Below are 24128 nucleotides of genomic sequence, written 5' to 3' on the forward strand. Positions count from 1 at the left end.
CCAGCATCTCCAGTTAAAAGGATCAGATAGTAGATGATGTGAAAGACCTCGGCCTGAGACTTTGGTCAGTCACAGTGGTCACAGTGGTCAAGGCAGACCTGGACTGACCAATGGTTTGATTCAACAGAAAAAGAAGAAGAAATAGAGTTGGTTTTTATACCCTGATTTTCTCTACCTTTAAGGAGTCTCAAACTGGCTTACAATCTCCTTCTCTTCCTCTCCCCACAACAATCACCTTGTGAGGTAGGTGGGGCTGAGAGAGTTCTGAGAGAACTGTGACTAGCCCAAGGTCATCCAGCAGGCTTCATGTGGAGGAGTGGGGAAAATGGCCGCTTCGGCAACTGGACTCTATGGCATTGAAGTCCCTCCCCTCTCCAAAGCCCGCCTTCCTCAGGCTCCACCCCAAAAATCTCCAACCTGGGAACTGTACCCACCTACCTTACAAGGTGCCTGTTGTGGGGAGGGGAAGGGAAGGCGATTGTAAGCCGCTTTGAGACTCCTTAAATGTAGAGAAAGGCAGGGTATAATAACCAACTCTTCTTCTTATATCCTGATTTCAGTTTTGATGGCTTGTGCTGTTTGTAGGGTTTTTTTTGTGTGTGTAATTGGACTGCAGGGATTGTTCTGACTGGGAAATCCCTCCCCCCCTCCCACACACACACACACATTGTGAAATTCCACCCAGAGCATCTTCCCCGTCCAAGCCTGTAATAAAATCTGAGAATGTTTCCCCACTTTTCTCCATTCTCATGAGGACTGGCATTCTCGTGGGGATTTCCCCAACAAAAATAGCAGCAATAAGGACATCTCTGGGATGTATAAAATATATAGTATTTTGGAGTGGAGGACATCATTCTGTGCTTTGTGACTTGATGGTAGTCGGGCCCCTTTATCTTTTTTCTTTTTCTTTCTGGTGATCCAAACCCCATATGGCAATTGTCATTCCCTCTACAACGTGGCAAGGGGACAGAGAATGAGCTGTTTCCTCCTGATGGCAGATGATTCAGAATGCATTGCTCAACTCGATGTTCCGAGTTGTGTGATTCGGTATCCCTCCGACCTTCTTCCAATGCGACCTTTGAAAAAAACCAAGGGCTGAGAAATGCAAAGATTCCCAACCATCTTACTATTTAAACCCTGAGCGGTGTGGCAACCCCACACATCACCATACACCGAAATAAGGGGACTGGATAGATTCATGGAGGAGAATACTACTTAGGGTTGCCAGGTCCCTCTTTGCCAGGTCCCTCTTTGTGGGAGGTTTTTGGGGCGGGGCTTGAGGAGGGCGGGGTTTGGGGAGAGGAGGACTTCAGTGCCATAGAATCCAATGGTCAAAGTGGCCATTTCCCCCCGGGGGACTGATCTCTAACAGCTGAAGATCAGTTGTTAGCAGGGGATCTCCAGCTAGTACCTGGAGGTTGGCAACTCTAGTACTACTACTAGCTATGGTCACTAAATGGAACCTCCACATCAGAGGCAGTAAACCTCTGGATACCAGTGCCAGGAGGAAGCATCAGGGGAAGGCCTTAGCTTCTATGCCCTGTTGTTGAACCACCAGAGGAACTGGTTGGCCACTGTGTGAGACCGGATGCTGGACTAGATGGACCACTTCTCTGATTCAGCAGGGCTCTTCTTATTTTCCTGTATTCACTCCACCATCCCATGCAAGTTCTGTAAAACTCAGTGGATACACTTAATTTCAATTCAGAGGGTAGCTGTGTCGATCTGCAGCTGAACAGCTTGATTTGAGTCCAGTTAACTAACACCTTAGAAACCAACCAGATGTTCGGGGTTTGCTCTTTTGCGTGTCAAAGCTCCCTTAATCAGATACCTGACAATTTTTTTTGTTGATCTCTAAGGTACTGCTGGACTCCAATCTAGCTTTCATATTTGTTTTGGTTAAACCATTGATCACATGAACACATGAAGCTGCCTTCTACTGAATCAGACCCTTGACCCATCGAGGTCAGTACTGTCTACTCAGACCAGCAGCTGCTCTACAGGGTCTCAGGCTGAGGTCTTTCACATCACGTATTGCCTAGTCCCTTTAACTGGAGATGCCGGGGATTGAACCTGGGAGCTTCTGCATGCCAAGCAGATGCTGTACCACTGAGCCACAGCCCCTCCACCACTGTTTTCATATTACGTCTGAATGGAGCCAACAATTGATGCTGTGTTAATTCATCTGTGGGTAAGATGGCAAATTCTGTGGGGAAGAGGCTTCTACTATTAGGGTTAAGAAATGGGCTAAAGATTATTAATGGCTTTCCCAGTGTTGACGACCTTGGTGACTTTACATATATTAATTTGGGGGGGGTAGTACTATTAATTATATATAGCCAATGAGAATGCTTTACAATTGGTGTTGGCTTTTTTCAGTGGGGGATTTGTTGGTGAGTGGGAGCCAGCGTGGTGTAGAGGTTAAGAGCGGTGGTTTGGAGCGGTGGACTCTGATCTGGAGAACCAGGTTTGATTCCCCACTCCTTCACATGAGCAGCGGACTCTAATCTGGTGGTTGGTTTCCCCACTCCTCCACACGAAGCCTGCTGGGTGACCTTGGGCTAGTCACAGCTCTCTCAGCCTCACCTACCTCACAGGGTGTCTGTTGTGGGGAGGGGAAGGGAAGATTATTGTAAGCTGGTTTGAGTCTCCCTTAAGCAGTAGAGAAAGTCGGCATATAAAAACCAACTCCTCTTCTTCTTCCCCTGCTATTGAAAATTCAATTGTTAGCCTTCTGTGACCTCCCAAAACCTCCTGGTGATCCCGTTGCAAGGTGATGTTAAAATAAAAGTGAAACCCTGGACGTTGGCGCTTGAGAACGAAGTGAGTGCTGCTATGTTTTCACATTTGTATTTAAATAAAAAGGTAAAATAGGGCTGAACAAATTAGGGGCGATCTTTCAATAGTACAAAATTGGACCATTTTGGATAACCTCTTTGACAGTTTCCAGTCTATTATATTAAGCAGTTATCTTTATTCCTTCCGTGTTTCTCAGCATTCCCATCTCCACTTTCCGTCGAAGCTGGCAGACTTGATGTAGTGGAAATTTAAGACCGTCAAACAAGTAGTGCCATCCTTAGCAGAGTTAACATCTTTCTATGTCCGTTGAAGTCATTGGGTTTAGAAGGGTGCAACTCTGGGTAGGACCGCAATAAAGCAGCCTGCCATGCTTTAATCATACTCTCTGCTGGAAGTCTGATAAAGCTCCCTGCATTTGGAAATGTCAAGTTTAAACAGGGACAACACAGTTTGAGATATTAACATGCCATTTGAGTTGAATGGAAGCGTCGTTTGTCATGTCGGAAACCATTGTTGGCGAAATCGTTCGGGAATATAATCAAAGCAGCTCTGGAGAAGACCGATAGCCTCCTACAAAGATTTCCGCTTCCAACTTCCTGTAAAATATTGCTTGTTTACGGGTGGGTGCCCTGACTTTTTACTGATGCTGATTAATTGCTTGCGGCAAATAAAATGGAAATGGCTTTAAAAACAAAAACGGGTACAAGACACTGTGCAGTTGATGCTCGAGTTTTAAATCAGAGTTTCGATGGCGTGAAGGAGCAGTGCCTTCCAAAACCAAAGTTCACCTTGGAGAAGGGCATGATTTGTCTGCTTTGACTGCCAGCGTGGTGTAGTGGTTAAGAGTGGTGGTTTGGAGCAGTGGACTTTAATCTGGGGAACCGGGTTTGATTCCCCACTCCTCCACGTGAGCGGCGGACGCTAATCTGGTGAAGTGGGTTGGTTTCCCCACTCCTATGCATGAAGCCAGCTGGGCGACCTTGGGCTAGTCACAGGTCTTTTAGAGCTCTCTCAACCCCACCTACCTTCCTGGGTGTCTGTTGTGGGGAGGGGAAGGGAAGGTGATTGTAAGCTGGTCTGATTCTTCCTTAAGTGGTAGAGAAAGTTGGCATATAAAAAACGCGCTCCTCCATCTACCTCCTACCCCCAGCCCCACAACAGACACCCTGTGAGGTAGGTGAGGCTGAGAGAGCTGTGACTAGCCCAAGGTCACCCAGCTGGCTTTGTGTGGAGTAGGGAAACCAACCACCAGATTAGAGTCTGCTGCTCATGTGAAGGAGTGGGGAATCAAACCCGGTTCTCACACTGGAGGTGTAAGGCGGTTGTGGGGCCAGGGCGACGGAGGCTTCTCAGCAAGAGGACTGGTTTGAGTTGGAAAATGGGCGAAGGGAGAGTTGTTGGCTGTCTGCCTCCATTCACTCCATTTACACCTCCATTTTGGGTGGTGCTGCTGCTCTTGCGTGCGAGAGAGGCAGGCAGCTTAATACCCCCCCCCCCAGCTCTCTCTGGAAGTGGATGACGGTGGCTGGAATTGTGCGGCGAAGGCAGCGGGGAGGAAAGAGCCTGGGTGCGGGGGGTTAAGAAGGGCTGCGCAAGAAAGTACGGTCGACTCGTGCTGAAACGCATGCGCAAGCACTCAGAGTTGCAGCGCTACTTCAGTTTAAATTGGAAAAACAGTGGGATGGGAAAACCCGGGAGAGTCTCGCAAGGGAGTGGGTTGGTCCTGCGAGAGGGAGACATCTGTGCGTTTGGACAAGGGAGATTCACTACATTCCAGGGATAATCGCAAGACAAAACAGCCGTGCATTATCAGCCTGTGTCAAACAGCAAAATCCAGTTGCAGACGGTCATTAAAGTGCATTGAAAGTAAACTGAAAGTGCATTATTTAGGATGTGTGAAAGCACCCTATCACTCAAAAAAATGTTAAATAAATATTACGAATCGAGTATGGGTGAGATTGAATGAAAAAGCTGGGTGGACCCAATCCAGTATATCTCTGTTGGGAGTGGTTGACAGGTGTGCCCTTCACACATGCAGGTCTTCACTTCATGCATGTCTGAACCAGCCCAGTGATAAGTGAAGTTGGTAACTAAGGGACTGAAAACAGGTTCCAGATTGAGAGAGACAGACTGAAGAGGTTGTTTTGTGGAATTTAGCCAGAGAAGGACAGGCCATGTTGGCTTTTTGGAGAGTGAACTCTATGGCATTATAGCCCATTGAGGAAAGAAGGCAGTTAAGGGGAGACATGATGGAGGCCTATGAAATTATGCATGGTTTGGAGAGAGTGGACAGGGAGAAGCTTTTCTCCCTCTCTCATAATACTAGAACGTGGGGGTCGTCTGCTGAAGCTGGAGGGTGACAGATTCAAAACAGATAAAAGATAAAAAGGAAGTATTTCTTCACACTACACATAGTTAAATTGTGGGACTCCCTGCCCCAGGATGTGGTGATGGTTGCCAACTTGGAAGACTTTAAGAGGGGAGTGGACATGTTCATGGAAGAGAGGAGTATTCATGGCTACTAGTAAAAATGGATGCTAGTCATGATGCATACCTATTTTCTCCAGGATCAAAAGAGCATGCCGAATATATTAGGTGCTGTGGAGCACAGGCAGGACGGTGCTGCTGCAGTCATCTTGTTTGTGGGCTTCCTAGAGGCCCCTGGTTGGCCACTGTGTGAACGGACTGCTGGACTTGATGGACCTTGTTCTGATCCAGCATGGCCTTTTTTATGTTCGTATGATCTTATGTTAAGAGTTATCACCGTTCTTGTTTAAAAATGAAAATAAATGAATCCAGAGGAGGTCGGTTGAGCTGCAAACCTGCTCTCTCAGAGGCATTTCATAATGCATCACACCTAATATTTCTACATCCCAGTGGGATGGGAGCTGAGAACTGTCTTTGCACTTTTACTAGATTTCTGCTATTCTTGGTACTTCTGTGTTTCTTTCTTCCTCCTGCACAGAGCCCCCAAAGTGCCTCCTCTCTTCCTTAGCTGGAGATGTGCTGCCTCCCTGTGGTCAGATCAGACTACTTCCTCTAACTTGTCTAGGGTATAGATGAGGAGGTGTCCCAGGATTTCCTAACCTTTGCCGGCATGCTGCCGATTTCCCTCGGGTGTGGGCATCTCAAGGCTGTGCAAAATTCCTACCAGCCAACAAGACCCAGATCAGGTGGTGGGATGAGGAAGAAATTCAGCTGCTGTCCCCTATTGGCACAATACAGCAGGCTAGCTTCCAAATTTGGCAGATCAGAAATTCCAAATTCTATCAATAAGGTTGCCAGGTCCCTCTTTGCCACCGGCGGGAGGTTTTGGAGGCAGAGCCTGAGGAGGGTGTGGTTTGGGGAGGGGAGGGACTTCATTGCTACAGGTTCCAATGGCCAAAGCGGCCATTTTCTCCAGGCGAACTGATCTCTGCTGTCTGGAGATTAGTTGCAATAGCAGGGGATCTCCAGCTAGTACCTGGAAGTCACTAAGAAAACCTTGGAAGGAAAAGAAGCAGCCCAACTTGCGGCGCCTATGAACGTCATTATTACAGGCTGAAGAAGCGGAACCCCGCGAAAAACGTTTACAAACTCCGGAAGACGTTTCCATCTCATCTATAACATCAAACATCTTATAAAAAAAAACAACGGGATTTTTTTCCTTTTGAAAGCGCCAAGACGCAACTCAGTCTTTTCAGACATTTTTTAAGACCTTCTATATAGTGTAACCTTTAAAAGTCTTTGTTTATGTTAATAATGTTTTAAAAGTCTTTGTTTGGACTCACTAAGAAGAGTTACCAATATTGTGTGTATATAGAATTAATGTTTAGTTGTGGTTAAGTTTCTGTTTGCACTTCACTATTGTCTTCACTTTATTGTAATACACTGTTTTGATACATTTGCAAACAGAGCTACGTGCTGTCTTTTCTTTAGCATTACTTACTATACAGTACAGGTGCTTATTGTATTTGACCAGTACCTGGAAGTTGGCAACCCTAGTTCCAGCAATGGGTGGGAAGTAGGGTTTCCAGGTCCCTCTTTGCCACTGGTGGGAGGTTTTGAGGTGGTGCATGAGGAGGGCGGGGTTTGGGGAAGGGCTCATGCCCTAGAGTTCAATTGCCAAAGCGGCCATTTTCTCCAGGTGAACTGATCTCTATTGGCTGGAGATCAGTTGTCATATAGATCTCCAGCCAGTACCTAGTGGTTGGTAACCCTAACCATGAGGAAAGGCAGGGTATAAATGTTTTAATAAATAAATATATAGTAATTCATTCATTGCCAGATGCACCCTGGGAAACCCATCCTACTATTCTGCCTGATAAACAATCTTGAGGATCTTGACCGTGGAAGGAACGTCTACTGAGATTCCATTTTCCTCCTTATCTCATTCCAGGTTTCTGATTGTCCTGGGATGCTTGATTTTAGCTGTCCTGACAACTTTCAAGGACTATGAAACGGTATCTGGAAATTGGTTGTTACTCTTGGTAAGTACAGTAGGATTTGGTCTTCATATTATGGAATACGTGAAGCTGCCTTATACTGAATCAGACTTTTTTAGGTCCATCAATATCAGCATTGTCTACTAAGACCGGCAGCAACTTGTTAAGGTCTGAGGTAGAGGTCTAGAGGTCTTTTGCATTATGTACTGCCCGGTCCCTTTAACTGGACGTGCTGGGGATTGAACGTGACACCTTGTGCATGCCAAACAGATGCTCTACCACTGAGCCACAGCCCCTCCCCATAGCGTCTGAGAGCACTTGGCTTGTATCTCTGCCATTGTATCCCTGAATCCCTGAAACCAGAGGCACCTTTGTTCTGAATTAAAATTAGAGGCAACTTTTGTTCTGACATCTGGAAAGATTTCCTTTTAGAGAGTAACAGAGACCTTGTAGAGGAAGGCCGCCCTGCCTCCGCTGGGCAGTCCTCTTTAAAGGTGGTCCCAAAGTTACTTCTAACCAAAACACTGAGCACAGGAAGCTCCTGCACTCAGCGGGCAAGCTGCCACCAGCCCTTATTCAATCAGTTTAGCCCCAGGCAGAGGATAAGGGCAACCTCTGCCTGCTGATACCAAATTGGTGCGTAACACTCACCCTGCAAGGTAGGAGGCTCTGCAGGGGGAGAACTTACACAGAGGAAAAGTTTGGGGTTTTAGTAGGTGGACCCACAAAACAATAAGGCACTCAGATTTAGACTTGAAACCCCCAAAAGCCAAAGGACATAACCAAAATATAGGTTAAATATTTATTCCAAAGATCTGGCTGGGAAGAGGGGCTTGACAACCTCCCTACCCCCTTCCCCAGAGTCCCGGCAGGAGGGGCGGGGGTCTGGAAACCCCTCTGCCCACCCTGCAAGGTAGGAGGCTCTGCAGGGGGAGAACTTACACAGAGGAAAAGTTTGGGGTTTTAGTAGGTGGACCCACAAAACAATAAGGCACTCAGATTTAGACTTGAAACCCCCAAAAGCCAAAGGACATAACCAAAATATAGGTTAAATATTTATTCCAAAGATCTGGCTGGGCAGAGGGGCTTGACAACCACCCCACCCCCTTCCCCAGAGTCCCGGCAGGAGGGGCGGGGGTCTGGAAACCCCTCTGCCCAGGCAGCTTTGGCTGGGCAGAGGGACTTGACAACCACCCCACCCCCTTCCCCAGAGTCCCGGCGGGAGGGGTGGGGGTCAGGAAACCCCTCTGCCCAGCCAGCTTTGGCTGCGCGGAGGGATTTCCAGACCCCCCGACCACCTTCCCGGGACTCCCATTTGGAACAGATCTCTGCCTCCCGGCTGGGAGGTATAGATCTGTTTAAAGGGCCCCCCGCATGTCTTCAGGGAAGCCCCGTGAAGGCGCGTGGATGGCCCTTTAAACAGATCTGCGCCTAACAGCTGTTAGGCGGAGATCTGTTCCCCCCACCCCCGCGCCTTCAGGGGGTTTCCCTGAAGGCGCGCGGGGGGGACCCCGAATTTGCCGAATTTATTAGCCGAACCCCCGAAGTCGGCGAATTCGGCTCCCCCGTTTCCCGCCTTTTTTTTAGTTCGGTTCCTCCCAAATGAAAAACCGCTGAATCGGGGGAAATTTGGCGGTTTTTCGGTTCGGGGCGAACCGAATCAACAGCCCTAGATGTAATGGGCAGCCTTCTCTATGAATTGGTACATTGAGGTCATGGGAGCTTTTAGTTAATTTCCCCCCCTAATGCCTCACTAGTGTGTAGGTTCAAGGGAAAACTGCTGAGATGGATAAGGTGTGACTGGGGGGAAGTGGATTGTTGGTAACCAGGGTCTTGTCGGGGACCAGACAGGAAGTCCCTGCAGGTCGGGCTTGAAGGAGCTGGGTATGTTTAGCCTGAAGAGGAGTAGACTGAGAGGGGATATGATAACCATCTTCGAGTACTTGAAGGGCTGTCGTATAGAGGAGGGTGCCGAGTTGTTTTCTGTGACCCTAGAAGGCTGGACCAGAACCAGTGGGTTTAAATGAAATCAAAAGAGTTTCTGTCTAGGCATTAGGAAGACTTTTCTAACAGTTAGAGTGGTTCCTCGGTGGAACAGGCTTCTTCGGGAGGTGGTGAGCTCTCCTTCCCTGGAGGTTTTTAAGCAGAGGCTAGATGGCCATCTGTCAGCCATGCTGATTCTATGACCTTAGGCAGATCATGAGAGGGAGGGCATCTTGGCCATCTTCTGTGAATTTCCTGCCATGTGCAGGGGGTTGGACTAGATGATCCTGGTGGTCCCTTCCAACTCTATGATTCTATGACCCCTATTCTGCCAGTGCCTGATCCCTGATGGAGATTTAGGATATTGCTGTGGTCAGTACACAGCCGGCTGCTTGTTTCAAGAATCCCTTTCAGAACCTTAGAATAATTGCAGTCTGGTTAACACAACCCCCTTGGATTGTTTCCCCATCCTGCGTAGGAAACCTTTGCCATTTTCGTCTTTGGCGCGGAATTTGCCTTGAGGATCTGGGCTGCTGGATGCTGCTGTCGGTACAAAGGATGGAGAGGGAGGCTGAAGTTTGCCCGGAAACCTTTGTGTATGTTGGGTAAGCGCAAATGTTTGAAATGTGGGTGATAATGAGCAAAGGGTTGCCATGCCTTGACTGGGGCAGGGACATGGAGGGGCGGGATGTCATGTGGGTCATAATGTCACTTCTGGGGGAAACCTGGAAATAATGTTGGGTAGCTCTAGGAATCGCCTGAAACTGTATGTTAACCATAGAGGTTTTTTTGGTGATTCCTAGAGCTTCCCGACATCACTTCTAGGTTTCCCCCAGAAGTAACATCACAGCACATATAAGGCTGCCTTTAAAAAAAATTCCCACTGCTGCTAGGGGGAACCCTGCCACCATAGCAGGAAGCCCCGATATGAACACGACACATTTGGGGATCGTTTAGTTTGACTCTGGGCATGATTGTCCTGAATTCAAATACTACTTTATGGCTTATAGTACATGTTCAGTTGAGGTCCCCAATCTTGTTAAGCAAGTGGGAACTTAAGGAATTTAGAGAAAGGGTAGCGAGTGCCACCACAAAATGGCTGCTATTGGAAGGTGGGACCAATCACAAAATGGCTACAGGGGAGCCAATTACAAAACATTAACATAGAGTTTCAGGCGAGGAGAGACTTAGGGAGTTGGGTTTGTTTAGTTTGGAGAAGAGAAGGTTGAGGGGAGACATGATAGCCATGTTTAAATGAGGGAACTAGCTTGTTCTCTGTTGCTCCAGAGACTAGGACACAGAGTAATGGATTTAAACTAATAGAAAAGCGATTCCACCTAAACATTAGGAAGAACTTTCTGACGGTGAGGGCTGTTCGACGGTGGAATGCACTGCCTCGGAGGGTGGTGGAGTCCCCGTCTTTGGAGGTCTTTAAGCAGAGGCTAGATGGCCATCTGTCGGGAATGCTTTGATTGTGGGATCTTGCATGGCGGGGGGAGGGTTGGGGTCACTGGGGATGTGGGGGGAGGTAGTTGTTAATTTCCTGCATTGGGCAGAGGGTTGGACTAGATGACCCTGTTGGTCCCTTCCAACTCTATGATTCTATGAAATGCCCAGAAGTTCCATGCCAAACATCCTGTTATGCCAGAGGCAGCTATTTCTAAAAGGTCACTCTCTGAAGACCCCATGGTAATCTGGAGTCATCTAATGCACCTGTTGCTGCAGTGTGGTCGAAGAAAACGAGGACGGGCTCTTTGCTTTGGAGAAAGGTGTTTGGGAGGAGAAGCAAGCAAATATCAGAAAAAGTGGGGTATAAAAACCAACTCTTGAGCCATTTATGCAGGGTCGATTCTGCTCCTTGCTCAATGCTGATTTTTTAAATCTGACCTTTAAAATGACTATTCACAGTCCTGATGCAAGAGGAGGAAGTCGAACAAATTCCACCCCCCTCTTGCCTACTCCTTTGTTTGCATAGCCATTAGCAATGGTCGTTTGCATAGCTAAGCCATGGCTGGGATTCTGCATGCTTCCTTCAGTGAATGCTTCGATGCAGGGGCGGAGCAAATACAAAAGGTCGCGTTAAAGGGGCTCTTAAGAAATGCGAAGCAGGTATGTGTGGGCTTCGCAGTGATGTCTGGAGTGACGTCTGGAATGACAGCTCACATGAAGAAATAAAAAAATATGCAGGGCTCTTCAGCCTGGAATTCGCTGCTAATTACCAAGCATAATCAGCATTCTTTAATAAACCATGAAACAAAATAGGGTAATGAGAATCAGAACATGCTCAGAACAAAAGAATATAAGCTCTTCCCCCTCCTGTACTTAACTACCATTCAGGTTTCAGAGGACCTTTGAGATCTTCTCTGTGCTTCACAGATATCTTTGTGCTGATCGCCTCCGTGCCGGTGGTGGCCGTCGGGAACCAAGGCAATGTCCTGGCGACGTCCCTCAGGAGCCTCCGTTTCCTTCAGATCCTCCGGATGCTTCGCATGGACAGGAGAGGCGGCACCTGGAAGCTCTTGGGCTCGGCCATCTGCGCGCACAGCAAAGTATGTGAGGGTGGGGAGGCCAGGGGAGAGCACAGAGGTCGGAAAAATGCCGCCGCAAAGGGCTTTGGGGGTCACAAAATGACACGCTGCCAAGCTAGACATAAGTAAACACTGAAAACAGTGTTGCTGTTCTGATTGTGATGGTCTTCGAACCTTGAACTTGGAACCGCGTTGCTGAGGCTGTTTCGGGCTGGTCTGTGATGCGATCTCATCACCTTCTGTGTGCACAGGAGAGCACAGGGTTTTGTAAGACCAGGAATTTCCCAACCTGGATCTGGCCACCCTACCACCCCAACCCCTGCTGGTGGCCAGGGGTGACCAGGCAACCCTACCCTTGAAGCATGTTTTTAAATCACCAAAAACATCTCTAAAATAGCATCGGCGGCCACAGGTCCAACCTGTAACATGTAGTTTGGCTCTTCGCTTTCTGCCCCTCTGGTGATGTTTTGGAGGACCTGACTAAAGACGGATCCGGGTGCTTTGCTTCTGTTAACGGCGACCTCTTTCATTCTTAGGAACTCATCACGGCCTGGTACATTGGGTTCCTGACTCTCATCCTCTCCTCGTTCCTGGTGTACCTGGTGGAGAAGGACGTGCTGGAGAAAAACGCAGAGGGGAAGGAGACGAAGGAGTTTGAAACCTACGCCGACGCTCTGTGGTGGGGACTGGTCAGTATCCGCAGCCCCTTTAGCCCAGACCGGGACACTTCCTCGCGGGGATGCTTCTCTGAATAGCTCTCATCGCTGCTCTGAAGGCAGAGGCCTTTTGCAGTAGCGACGACGCAGCCACACAGAAGTTTCCCTGCACGTCCCTTGCCTCAACCTTCTGTGGCCACCATGGTCATTTATGCACGGGCACTTGGACTCACGTTCGGCTCCCGGTCTGACTCGGTTGTTCCTTGGGGCTCTGCACGAGCTCTCCGTCCATTCGAAATGACTTCGCTGCCAGCCCTCGCAATGTCCAGGTCTTCCCGTTCCTCTGTTAATCCGCCTTTTCCCTCTAACCTGAGCTCAGCCCAGCTGGAATCTCCGTGCAGATGGCAAAACCGTCCCGCAAAAAGATTGGCTTCTCTCACAGCCAATCATAAAGCAGCTGGTAAAGAGGCGGGGATTCAAATACTTCCTGCTTCCTCGGAGCTCTTTTCCCCCCCCCAATTTTTATTTTTATTTTTCCATTATTAATTGGGTATACAGGAAAAGAAAAAGGGAATGGGAAAGTAATATTGATTATATATCATTTGTTAACATTTAAGAATATCTACCCCTCTATTAGGGGTAGTATATTGTTCCATATTATTGCCATCTAACATGTGACTGTTCTTATCTAGCTAATGACTTGAGTTATTTAGATCATTTTATCTGGTGATTTTTATATATTCATAAAACGATTTCCATATCTCTTGATTTTTATCTTGTGTGTTGTCTTTCATATGTTCCATTAATTGTGCCATCGTTATGTATTCTAGAGATTTGTCTATCCATGTTTGTATGTTTGGGATCTTATCTGTTTTCCAAAGTGATGCCAATACCACTCTCGCTGCCGTTACAAGATATTCGGAGCTCTTTCTGAACAAAAGAAAGGCGTTTTAAAATGGAGGCTTGGGTTTCTCCCCCCGCCCTTCTTTCAGATTGCTCCGTTTTTTTTGTTTATTGTTCTTAAAATACTTTTTTATGTGGCAATTGGGTTTTTTTTGAGGGGGGGAGAATCTTCTCTCACAGTGAGCATTGCAATTACAAAACAGCATTTAAGGGGACGGGACTTGATTTGAGCTTGGAGGCTGCTGGTGCAGAGATTCCCAACAGGAAAGTGTGGGTCCAGCCTAGGATTGCCAACCTCCAGGTAGTAGCTGGAGAGCCTTCTAGTACAACTGATCTCCAGCCGATATAGATCAGCTCCCCTGGAGAAAATGGCTGCTTTGGCAATTGGACTCTATGGCATTGAAGTCCCTCCCCTCCCCAAACCCTGCCCTCCCCCAGCTCTGCCCCCAAAACCTCCCGCCGATGGCGAAGAGGGACCTCGCAACCCTAGTCAGGCCAGCAACGAACCTCAGGCAAAACTCCCATGTATGAATGACCCATGTCTCCCCCCCTCCACTGGAAGGCTTAAATAAAACAACCACACGGATAACTAGCTCGCTATCAGGATAGGACATTAATAATGATTAATTGTAACAGTATCTATTCCCAGATTTCATTAAGTGAGGTACGGGGGAGCAGGGGTAAGGAGCTCGGTGTGCCAGAGCACCCTCCATTTGTCTTGGAACAGAGGGGGCAGGGGGGCTTGCACGGGGGTTGCCATCCTCCAGGTGGGGCTGGAAATCTGGAACTACTACTGAGCTACAGACAGATCTCTGGATGCTTTGGAGGATGGACTGTATGGCATGGTACCCTGCTGAGGTCCCTCCCCTCCCCAAACCCAGCCCTCCCCAAACCCCACCCCCAAAATCTCCAGGTATTTCCCAACCCAGAGCCGGTAACCCTATATCTGACTACATAAATATAATAAAGGACGGGGACGTGGGAGTGGAAATGCGCCTGCACAAGATGTCCTTCTCGTTGCCTGTTGGGGTTGCCTTTCTTACAGACTGTTCCAAACGTTCTCCCCCAGATTACACTCGCAACCATCGGCTATGGGGACAAGACCCCCAAAACATGGGAAGGACGCCTGATAGCAGCCACCTTCTCTCTCATCGGAGTCTCGTTTTTCGCTCTTCCAGCCGTAAGTCCTGTGGGGGAGCCTCACGAGGGCTGGTTGGGTGGAGCGGTTGGAATGTGAGGCATCGGGGTAGGGAATGCCATGTCCAAGACTCGGCTCAGCCATAAAGCTCACAGAGTGGCTGTCGGGCAATTAGTATTTTGTACCATGCAATCCTAAGAACACTTTTTGTGGAAGTAAGCCCCCTGGAATAGACCTGTGTAAGATTTAGAGTAGACGTGCTTAGGATTCCTCTCTCAGGTAGGAGTTATGAAAATGTGATGACCTTGCATGTGTTGCTCTCTGAGCCCTTCGGAGTTCAGCCAGTTGCCTCGGGAAGCACGGCAAGATGATGACCAACAAGTGACTGTGGTGTCTTTTACTTAAAGGTATACTGCCACTAAACATGGAAGCCCCATTAACATGGAGAGCCAGCGGGGTGTAGTGGTTAAGAGCAGTGGTTTGGAGCGGTGGACTCTAATCTGAAGAACCGGGTTTGATTCCCCACTCCTCCACATGAGCAGTGGAGCTAATCTGGTGAACCGGCTTGGTTTCCCCATTCCTACACGTGAAGCCAGCTGGGTAACCTTGGGATAGCCACAGTTCTCTTAGAGCTCTCTCAGCCTCACCTACCTCACAGGGTGTCTGTTGTGGGTAGGGAAGGGAAGGGGATTGTAAGCCAGTCTGAGTCTCCCTTAAGTGGTAGAGAAAGTTGGCATATGAAAACCAACTCTTCTTCATCTTCTGTCATAGCTATAGATAGAACAGTCCTCCATTAACATTATCTAATTCTTGGTACAAAGCCCGGTGAAGTTTGACACAAAAGGGTCACATGGCATGGTTAACTGCGCATGGGGTGGGGCTGTGGCTCAGTGGTAGAGAATCTGCTTTGCATGCAGAAGGTCCCAGGTTCAATCCCTAACATCTCCAGTTAAAAGGACCAGGGAAGTAGGTGATGTGAAAGACCTCAGCCTGAGACCCTGGAGAGCCTCTGCCAGTCAGAGTAGACAGTACAGACTGTGATTGACCAACGGCCCTCCTTTAGTAGAAGGTGGATTCACGTGTTTGTTGTGTGAAGAAAATAGCTCCCTCCGTCTTTTATGAATCTGTTGCCAAACAAATCCTCTGGATTGTGTTAAAATATTATGGAAGACACGCTTGTCTGTGGAAAGGGAAATTCCAGTTGTGACTGAAGCTAGAGGAAAGGTAGAAACTATAAGGTACAGTGTACAAATATTAAATCATAGCAGACCTCCATGAACTTCACCTAGGTCTACCTCACTGGTGGGAGTCACAGGGCTGTGACTTTCCAGAAGCCGGAAGGGCACCATGATTGGGCCAAGTCTTAATGTGTCTTCTTGGTTAGTGGTTAAGAGTAGTGTAGTGGTTGAGAGCAGTGGTTTGGAGCAGTGGCATCTGAGCTGGAGAACCGGGTTTGATTCCTCACTCCTCCACATGAGCGATGGAGGCTAATCTGGTGAATTGGATTGGTTTCCCCACTCCTGCACATGAAGCCAGCTGGGTGCCCTTGGGCTAGTCACAGCTCTCTCAGCCCCACCTCCCTCACAGGGTGTCTGTTGTGGGGAGGGGAAGGGAAGGTGATCGTAAGCCGGTTTGAGTCTCCCTTAAGTGGCAGAAAGTCGGCATATAAAAACCAACTCTTCTTCTTCTTCCTCACCCAGCACAAGGCCTGACCCCTGCTGGATGGGAGGAGCTTTTCCTTTCATCCAAACCGCAACCCTCTGCCTATCTACAAATCATCTTGCATTGGCCCTTGTCTGGATATTCCCAATTGCTCCTTTTTGCTTGCAGGGCATTTTGGGTTCGGGCCTGGCTTTGAAAGTGCAGGAACAGCATCGCCAGAAGCACTTTGAGAAGAGAAGAAAGCCGGCTGCAGAACTCATCCAGGTTTGGGCTCCCTGCTGCTTCTTCGCATGTTTGGAAGGACTCTTGATCTAAGATCCTTTGAAATCCATAGGATAACTCCTCGGCGGAACCAACTCCTTGGCGGAACAACCCTAGGGGAGCTGTCTCTGTGTTCAAAGAGAGTTCGTTCATTAAATGCTTCAGCAGAACACCCCAAACCCTTCCTCGTTTAAAGAAAATTTAATGAAAGGCATTTCTTTCTAAAGACTTAGTGCTTGGGGTGGCAACCTTAATCAGCCACACTGTTGCTGTTGAAGTAATGATTTATGCTGGATCAATTCCAGAGGGGGAACGGCTAGGCACTTACCGAGGGCCTTAAACCTGCCAGGGCCCATTGCCCTTCCGACACTGACATTCTCCCTTTGTATGGAACTCCCAGGATCAGAGGCAGAGAATTTAGGGGAGGGGCCGTGGCTCAGTGGAAGAGCCTCAGCTTTGCATGCAGAAGGTCCCAGGTTCAATCCCCAGTGTCTCGGGTTAAAATGAGTAGGCAGTAGGTGATGTGAAAGACTCCAGCCTGAGCATCTGGACAGTTTCTGCCAGTCAGTGTAGATAATACTGTCCATGTGCCAATGGTCTGATTCAGTATAAGGCGCCTTCATGTGAATTTCCTCCATGTTAAGGCGACCCTGGCGCTGTGTGTATGAATGGACGCATTTGAATTCTAACATGACAGGAGGGGTCAGGGCAGGCAGGCTTCCTGCTAATGGAAAGACCCTTTCCCCCCCGCCCCTCAGTCTTTGATGGCTCCCTCTTTGGTGGCAAACAGGTCTCCTGTCAGAGGTCAAAACCTGTAGGAGCATGCTGAAAAAACACAGGAGTCCCTGGCTGTCAGCAAGAGGTCAGGACCATGGATAGCTCATGGTGGAGCCAGGTTACAAGATGTAGGACAGGGGTGTCGAACTCATTTGTTATGAGGGCCAGATATGACATAAACATCCTTTGGTTGGGCTGGGCTATGTGTACCATAAAATTTAATGCCAGGTACCGGAGATGCAAACTTTATACACAGGCAAAGCCAATTAACGATATTATTTTTTAATTTAAAATACAAACACACTTAAAACAATAACACTCTTACAGTATTTTCTTTTGCTTAACGGTCTTTGATAATTGACACCTTGGGAGAGGGGGAGCTGCCCCAGCTGAAGAGCCTGCAGCAGGCTTGCCAGCCCAGATCGGGAGCAGGGGGGTGGTCTGCCTCGACTGGCTCGCGGGCCGGATAAGAGCTCGCAACGGGCCGGATGTGGCCCACGGGCCTTATGTTTGACATCCCTGATGTAGCACTTCATGCCTAACAATACATTATATCTGTGGTGTCAAACATAAGGCCCGCGAGCCAGATAAGGCAGCCACCCCACACACACACACACACACTCTCTATCTGGGCTGGCGAGGCGTGGCCTGGCCCAACCAAGTGACGCGAATGTCATATCTGGCCCTCGTAACAATTGAGTTCGACACCCCTGCATTACATACCCCTGTCTGGGTCTGCCGTAAGGACCATGATTCAGACGTGCGTCTGGGGCCCTGTGATGGACAGGAGGCTGTCCTGCCCCGGAAGGAGAAATCATTCACTCAGATGGGCCTGTGGGAGTGCTGCTCCAGCATCCAGTCCCCTTCGAGAAGGAGGATGAGATGTTGGAGGGAACGCAGGAGAGAGGAGCAGAGTTCTGCCTCTGGGAAAGAGCAGGGAGAGCTCAGGTTTGGCTCAGGAAACAGGGCAGACAGAGGGAAGGGTAGCTGTGCCTGGTAGTGCGGCAGAGCGGTTCAGCTCTGTCTCTGGAAAAGAAGAGAGTGCTCGATGGTTAGGCCTGTCTCTGGGGGCCTAAATCACATCATGAGTGCAATACATGGAAAGAAGGGCCCTGGCGTGTCAAAAAGAGCAGTTCTAGAGGAGCCTGACGTGCCAAGGTAAGGTATGGTGGGAGGGGTCAGATGTTAATTGTCTCTCTATAATAATGTTTTGTTTTGTCAGTGATTATGGTAGTTTTATCAATACGTTATAAATATATTGAATGCCAGGCTGTTTCTAGGAAAAATAGCTCATCTAGGAGTTGATCCTGAATTAATAGGCCAGTGGTTAGTGCAAGCCAACGGCTTCAGATGCCAGACAATAGACGTCTTAGTTCTTTTCAGTGCACTAGTCAGTGCTTTTCATATTCTTTGTGCTGATTTGTTTATTTTGTCTCTTGCAAAAATCTGACCTATTTCATTTGCTCCAAGAGCTTTACAGTAAATAACATACAAGCTATAACTTTTATTTATGTGTTATTGTATTGCATTTTCCAGATTTTATTACTGCCAATTCTAATGTGTTATTGTTGGATTGTATTCAGTTGGACAAATTGTAAATAAAGGGGGGGGGGAGAGAAGAGTTCTAGCCTAGATTCCTTCTCTTGGATATTTCATGTAAAGGGGTTGTTTCCACCATTGCCTTCCTCAACGTAGCAACCCTGGTGGTCTCCCATCCCTGTACTCACTGGGATGACAACTGATCTCCAGGTGACAGAGATCAGTTCCCCTGGAGAAAATGGCCACTTTGGAAGGTGGACTCTATGGCATTATACCCCACTGAAGTCCCTCCCCTCCCCAAAACCTGCCTTCCTCAGACTCCACCCCCAAAATCTCCAGGTATATTCCAACCCGGAGCTGGCAACCCTACTACTAACCAGTGACAGCCCTGCTTAGCTTCCGAGATCTGATGAGATCGGGCTAGCCTGGTCCATCCCAATCTAGATCCAATCACATTGAGCACCTTTATTTTGTTTTTGCAATTTGGATGGAAGTCTACAGATAAGAGTGAACCCCACTGCTTTTGCTTGAAGGTCTGGCAAAATCAAACCTCCCCTTTCCCTACTGATCCATGTCACTTCTCTTCTGTCCCTTAGGCTGCCTGGAGGTACTACGCTACAAATCCTAACAGGCTGGACCTCGTTGCCACTTGGAGGTTTTATGAATCAATCGTATCATTCCCATATTTCAGGCAAGTCTCCTGCCCGGAGAAGTCCCCCGCTTCATATAGCTCAATCACTCCCTCTTATCCAAGTAGAACGTGAGAAAGAGGAGATGGGAGGTGAGTCAGCTTTGCCAAAGAAGGATGGAGAGGCTGGGAGGGCTGGAGGTCAACCCCCTCAGCTGATTTAAGTCTGGTGGTGGGAAAAGCCAGGTGTGATATGGGGTACTGAATTTGTGCCTGACAAGGGCTAAAATGAATTGGAGATGGGGAATTTCCAATAGGGGAAATGGCACATAGGGAAGACTATCCCCAGAGCCACCATGGCATAGGGGTTAAGAGCGCCGGACTCTGATCTGGAGAACTGGGTTCGATTTCCCGCTCCTCCACCTGAAGCCTGCTGGGTGACCTTGGGCCAGCCACAGTTCTCTCCTAACTCTCTCAGCCTCACCTACCTCACACAGTGCCTGTTGTAGGAGAAGGAAGGCAATTGTAAGCCAGTTTGAGTCTCCTTAAAAAGGTAGATAGAGAAAGTTGGCATATAAAAACTAGCTCTTCTAATTTTGGTCTGTAAGGGGCTCTGGGGAAGCAAACGGGAAGCTTTTTCTTAGCCAGGTGGCACACAGTCTTAGAACGCTGCCCTGCAATTGGCTTCCTCACCCGGCTGAATTTAACACATGCCCCCTTTCTCCTTGCTTTTTTCTCTCTTATCGCTTCCCATTTCCCAAAAGGAAAGAGCAGGTGGACGGTTCCAGGTAGGTAATTAACACTCTCAACCGCTTCATGCCATGCCATTCATTACATGTGAGACCAGAGGCATGCAAACACAGTCCGAAAATGATGGCTTGCAGATAGAGGCAAATCATTTCTACTGCAGTCTTGTTTATTCTTCTAATGATGAGGGAAAACAGACTCTCTCAGTGGGATAATCACGGATTAGCATTTAGCTTGTTGCTGGGAGTATCCCAATGATGTATGGCTCACAAAAGACAGAGCAATGCATCTGCTTTGCAAGATCGGAAAGGGTTTAATTCACTCTTTGCACAGGCTTTAGTGAATTAACTGGTGCTAATAACATTTAAATGGATCTACCCTAAAAAAAAAGAAAAAAGGTCTAATTGATTTTGGCATTGTTTACAGAGAGAAACTAAATAGCCTAAATGATCATTGTATCACTATTGTTATTCCTGGGAAGTCTGAGGGATTCCAGATCAGTGGCCTTTAAGTTTTACAGACCCAGGACTCATCTTTAACACACACACACACACACACACACACACACTGCTGAAAACCCAAAGGGTTTGCCATTGCTTGCCTCTGTATAGTGACCTTGGACTTCCTTGGTGGTCTCCCATCCAAATGATAACTAGGGCCAACCCAGCTTAGTTTCCAAGATCTGATGAGATTGGGTTAGCCTGGGCCATCCCATAGGGTTTGCCATTGCCTGCCTCTGCGTTGCAACTCTGGACTTCCTTGGTGGTCTCCCATCCAAGTACTAACCAGGGCCAACCCAGCTTAGCTTCCAAGATCTGAAGATATTGGGCCATCCCATAGGGTTTACAATTGCCTGTGTCTGAGGGATTCCAGATCAGTGGCCTTTAAGTTTTACAGACCCGGGACTCATTTTTAACATACACACACACACACACACACACACACACACACACTGCTGAAAACCCATAGGGTTTGCCATTGCCTGCCTCTGTATAGTGACCTTGGACTTCCTTGGTGGTCTCCCATCCAAATGATAACTAGGGCCAACCCAGCTTAGCTTCCAAGATCTGATGAGATTGGGCTGACCTGGGCCATCCCTTACGGTTTCCCATTGCCTGCCTCTGCATTGCAACTCTGGACTTCCTTGGTGGTCTTCCATCTAAGTACTAACCAGGGCCAACCCAGCTTAGCTTCCAAGTTCTGATGAGATTGGGCTAGCCTGAGTAATCCCATAGGGTTTACAATTGCCTGCCTCTATACCACAACCCTGACGTTAGACACGAAGGGATAAGACAAGTGGGTTTTTGTTAAAGGAGGTCTATACCACAACCCTGATGTTAGACATGAACTGATAGACTTAGTTTGACCTTTCAATTTCACAAATCACCTTTTCCCCTTCAGCCTTTGTTTCCTTTGGCAAAGTGTAGCTTGCCCTTCAGTTACCAAAATGGAGGAGTCGCCAGTGCAAACGAGTTCGTATCATAAAATGTATCCCATCCTATTAAGAACAGATTCTAGGAGTAAATAATTTTATAACTTCAAATGCGTACAATGCTAAACATACCCCAAAGACAACCTGTCAGCATCAATTTTTTGCATTCGGTCTAGATAATAGAAAGCATCAGTGTGCAAATTGTGTGGTCATCCTCTTGTGGTCTTTCCAGGTGATTAAATGCACTTTAGTCCGTAGCACTCTTCTTGCCCAGATGTGGATTCAGCACAAGTTAATATGCGGCCCTCTTTCAACATAATAGGATAGCGGCTCTGCTAACAGGATAGCTTCGTTACAGAAATGTACCTGTTGGCTGCTTTAAGAAACAGTATTGATCTGTGTTCTCCAATGGTTAGAGCCTTCCAAGAACTGAAGGGAAAACACACACAAGTGTATCTTGATTGGTGAGAGAACCAGCTCTGCCATCTGAGTGGAGCTCTCAGGTTTTTATTAAGAAAGACACATAATGAATAGCAAGGTTGATCAATACTTTAGACAATGGAATTTTAGGCAAGGCATACCACGATTAATGATTAACAAGATCAAGGCATAGCGAAGACAATGATATAGTCTATCTCTTGGAGTCATCCTCCTTAAAGCAAACATCTGGCTGTATAGCACCTTGCAATGAGTGGATTAAGCTAATCCCTTTAAGATTGCTCCACTGAGGTCATTAGGTCACTATACAGTCAGTAGACTTTGGACAGTATATATCCAGAGATGAGACCCAGAAATCATTATGACAATATTATAAGCAATGAGGGTATGTCCTGCCATTGCAATAAAACCATAAGAACTGCTACAAAGAACTAAACTGAAGAAGGAAAAGAAAAAAATATCTAATCTAATTGTGGGTCAAAGACAGCCTTTTCCGCGTGTTTTGACACCGGGTTCTTGAAGGACAACATTCAAGTCCAACAACACCTTAAAGATCAACAACATTTTCCCGGGTATAAGTTTTCATGAGCTGAAACTCATTTCACCAGATAGTATCTCATGTCAGGCGGTATCTGATAAAGTGAGCTTTGGCTCATGAAAGCTCATATCCTGGGAAATGTTCATCTTTAAAGTGTTACTGGACTCAGATTTTGTCTGGCTACTACAGGCTCGCGTGGCTGCCCACCTAAAACCAGCTTCTTAAAGGTCTAGTTGGTCTTCTTGCACAGAAAAATCCCTGCCTGATATCCCCAAAGTTTGGGATAACCATAGAGTTTCCTGCAATTCCTAGAACTACCTGATGTCACTTCTGGATTTCCCCCAGAAGTGATGTTGTGGTGCACAGGACACCGTGTCTCCCATGTCTCCGCCCCTGAAGCTTCTGCTGATTGCCAGGCATGACCTAGCAACCCTAGTGTAAAGCATCAAGTGATGGTTATTTGCGGCCAAGACAGTTTATAGCCATTGGAGGAAATCTAGGCCAGGGCTGTGCAGCTTGGGACAACTTCAAATTCAGAGGGTTTTTTGGACCCAGGCAGGAGAGCAAATGGCTCAAACATTAGATAGCTCCTGTTGGGTGGCTATATAGTGTGTGTGGGTGACCCAAGTTCATCGTGGAGGGTCACTGGTTGAGCAGGTCCAAGCCACACCTTAGATGTTCCACATTGACCAAGTGGCATGAGTTGCATTTCAGTTGAGTTTGCCCTTGAGGTTCTTTTTCTGAGCAACCCAGCAGGCTGAGTCTTAGTTTATGGCCTCCAAGAAGAAGCCACACCAAATGCTTCCATACGACAATGGCTTTACGTGGCAGGCGTAACACAGGACGGCGCTTACCACATGGGTCACCCCACATGGCATGGGGAAATGCAATGCCAGTTGCGCCCATTTCTGGTGGTGGCTGGCACCAATGTGAAAACGGTGAGAGTCATCCTCATGCTAAGGGGATGCCATATGTTACTGCTTCTGTTTGTACCATGGCTAGATGAAAACATTTCCATCAACTACTTAGGGGAGGGCTGTGGCTCAGTGGTAAAGCATCTGCTTGGCATGCAGAAGGTCCCAGGTTCAATCCCCGGCATCCCCAGTTAAAGGGACTAGGCAAGGAGGTGACCTGAAAGACCTCTGCCTGAGACCCTGGAGAGCCACTGCTGGTCTGAGTAGACAATACTGACTTTGATGGACCCAAGGGTCTGATTCAGCTTCATGTATTCCTGTGTTCACCTACCATGTGATAACTATAATATGAATCGTCCCCATGGGTCCCTATTCATTTTATTATAGTATCACATCCAGTGTCTTTTTCAGTGGCATCTAAGGGCTAGTCGTAGGGTTCATCTCCAATGCATTGGTGGAATTCTGTTTCACAGATTCATATTTGCTCAGATACTTGTTACTCAATTCATATAATTTGCAGTCTTGTGCACACTAGCATGGGGAAAAGCCCCACCGAATGAAATGGGGCTTACCTCCAAGTAGACCTGAATGGGATTGCTCCTCCCATCTCTAACTTGCAACTAACGAGATTGTGGAAAGAGTTCCCAAAATAGGTCAAACGGGAACGTGATGAGCTGTGACCGGAAGGCCAGTCAACATAGTCATGTGACCGGTCCCCACACAGTGAGAGCAACTCAAGTGACATTCAATCAATGGTCATG

At 47.7% G+C, this 24128-nt stretch overlaps 1 protein-coding gene across 1 annotated transcript in view; it reads left to right on the forward strand.

Moving 5' to 3' along the window:
• Window positions 1-24128, forward strand: part of KCNQ3 (potassium voltage-gated channel subfamily Q member 3) — a 147524-nt gene that overhangs the window by 105876 nt on the left and 17520 nt on the right. The window contains exons 2-9 of the mRNA XM_056854658.1: window positions 7178-7268; window positions 9685-9811; window positions 11583-11755; window positions 12271-12423; window positions 14363-14473; window positions 16262-16357; window positions 19267-19361; window positions 20063-20086. Of these exons, the coding sequence (XP_056710636.1) occupies window positions 7178-7268; window positions 9685-9811; window positions 11583-11755; window positions 12271-12423; window positions 14363-14473; window positions 16262-16357; window positions 19267-19361; window positions 20063-20086 (870 nt within the window). The remainder of the gene's footprint in view (window positions 1-7177; window positions 7269-9684; window positions 9812-11582; window positions 11756-12270; window positions 12424-14362; window positions 14474-16261; window positions 16358-19266; window positions 19362-20062; window positions 20087-24128) is intronic.

This window comes from Euleptes europaea, chromosome 8 (genome assembly GCF_029931775.1).
Source record: "Euleptes europaea isolate rEulEur1 chromosome 8, rEulEur1.hap1, whole genome shotgun sequence".
Classification (NCBI taxonomy): domain Eukaryota; kingdom Metazoa; phylum Chordata; class Lepidosauria; order Squamata; family Sphaerodactylidae; genus Euleptes; species Euleptes europaea.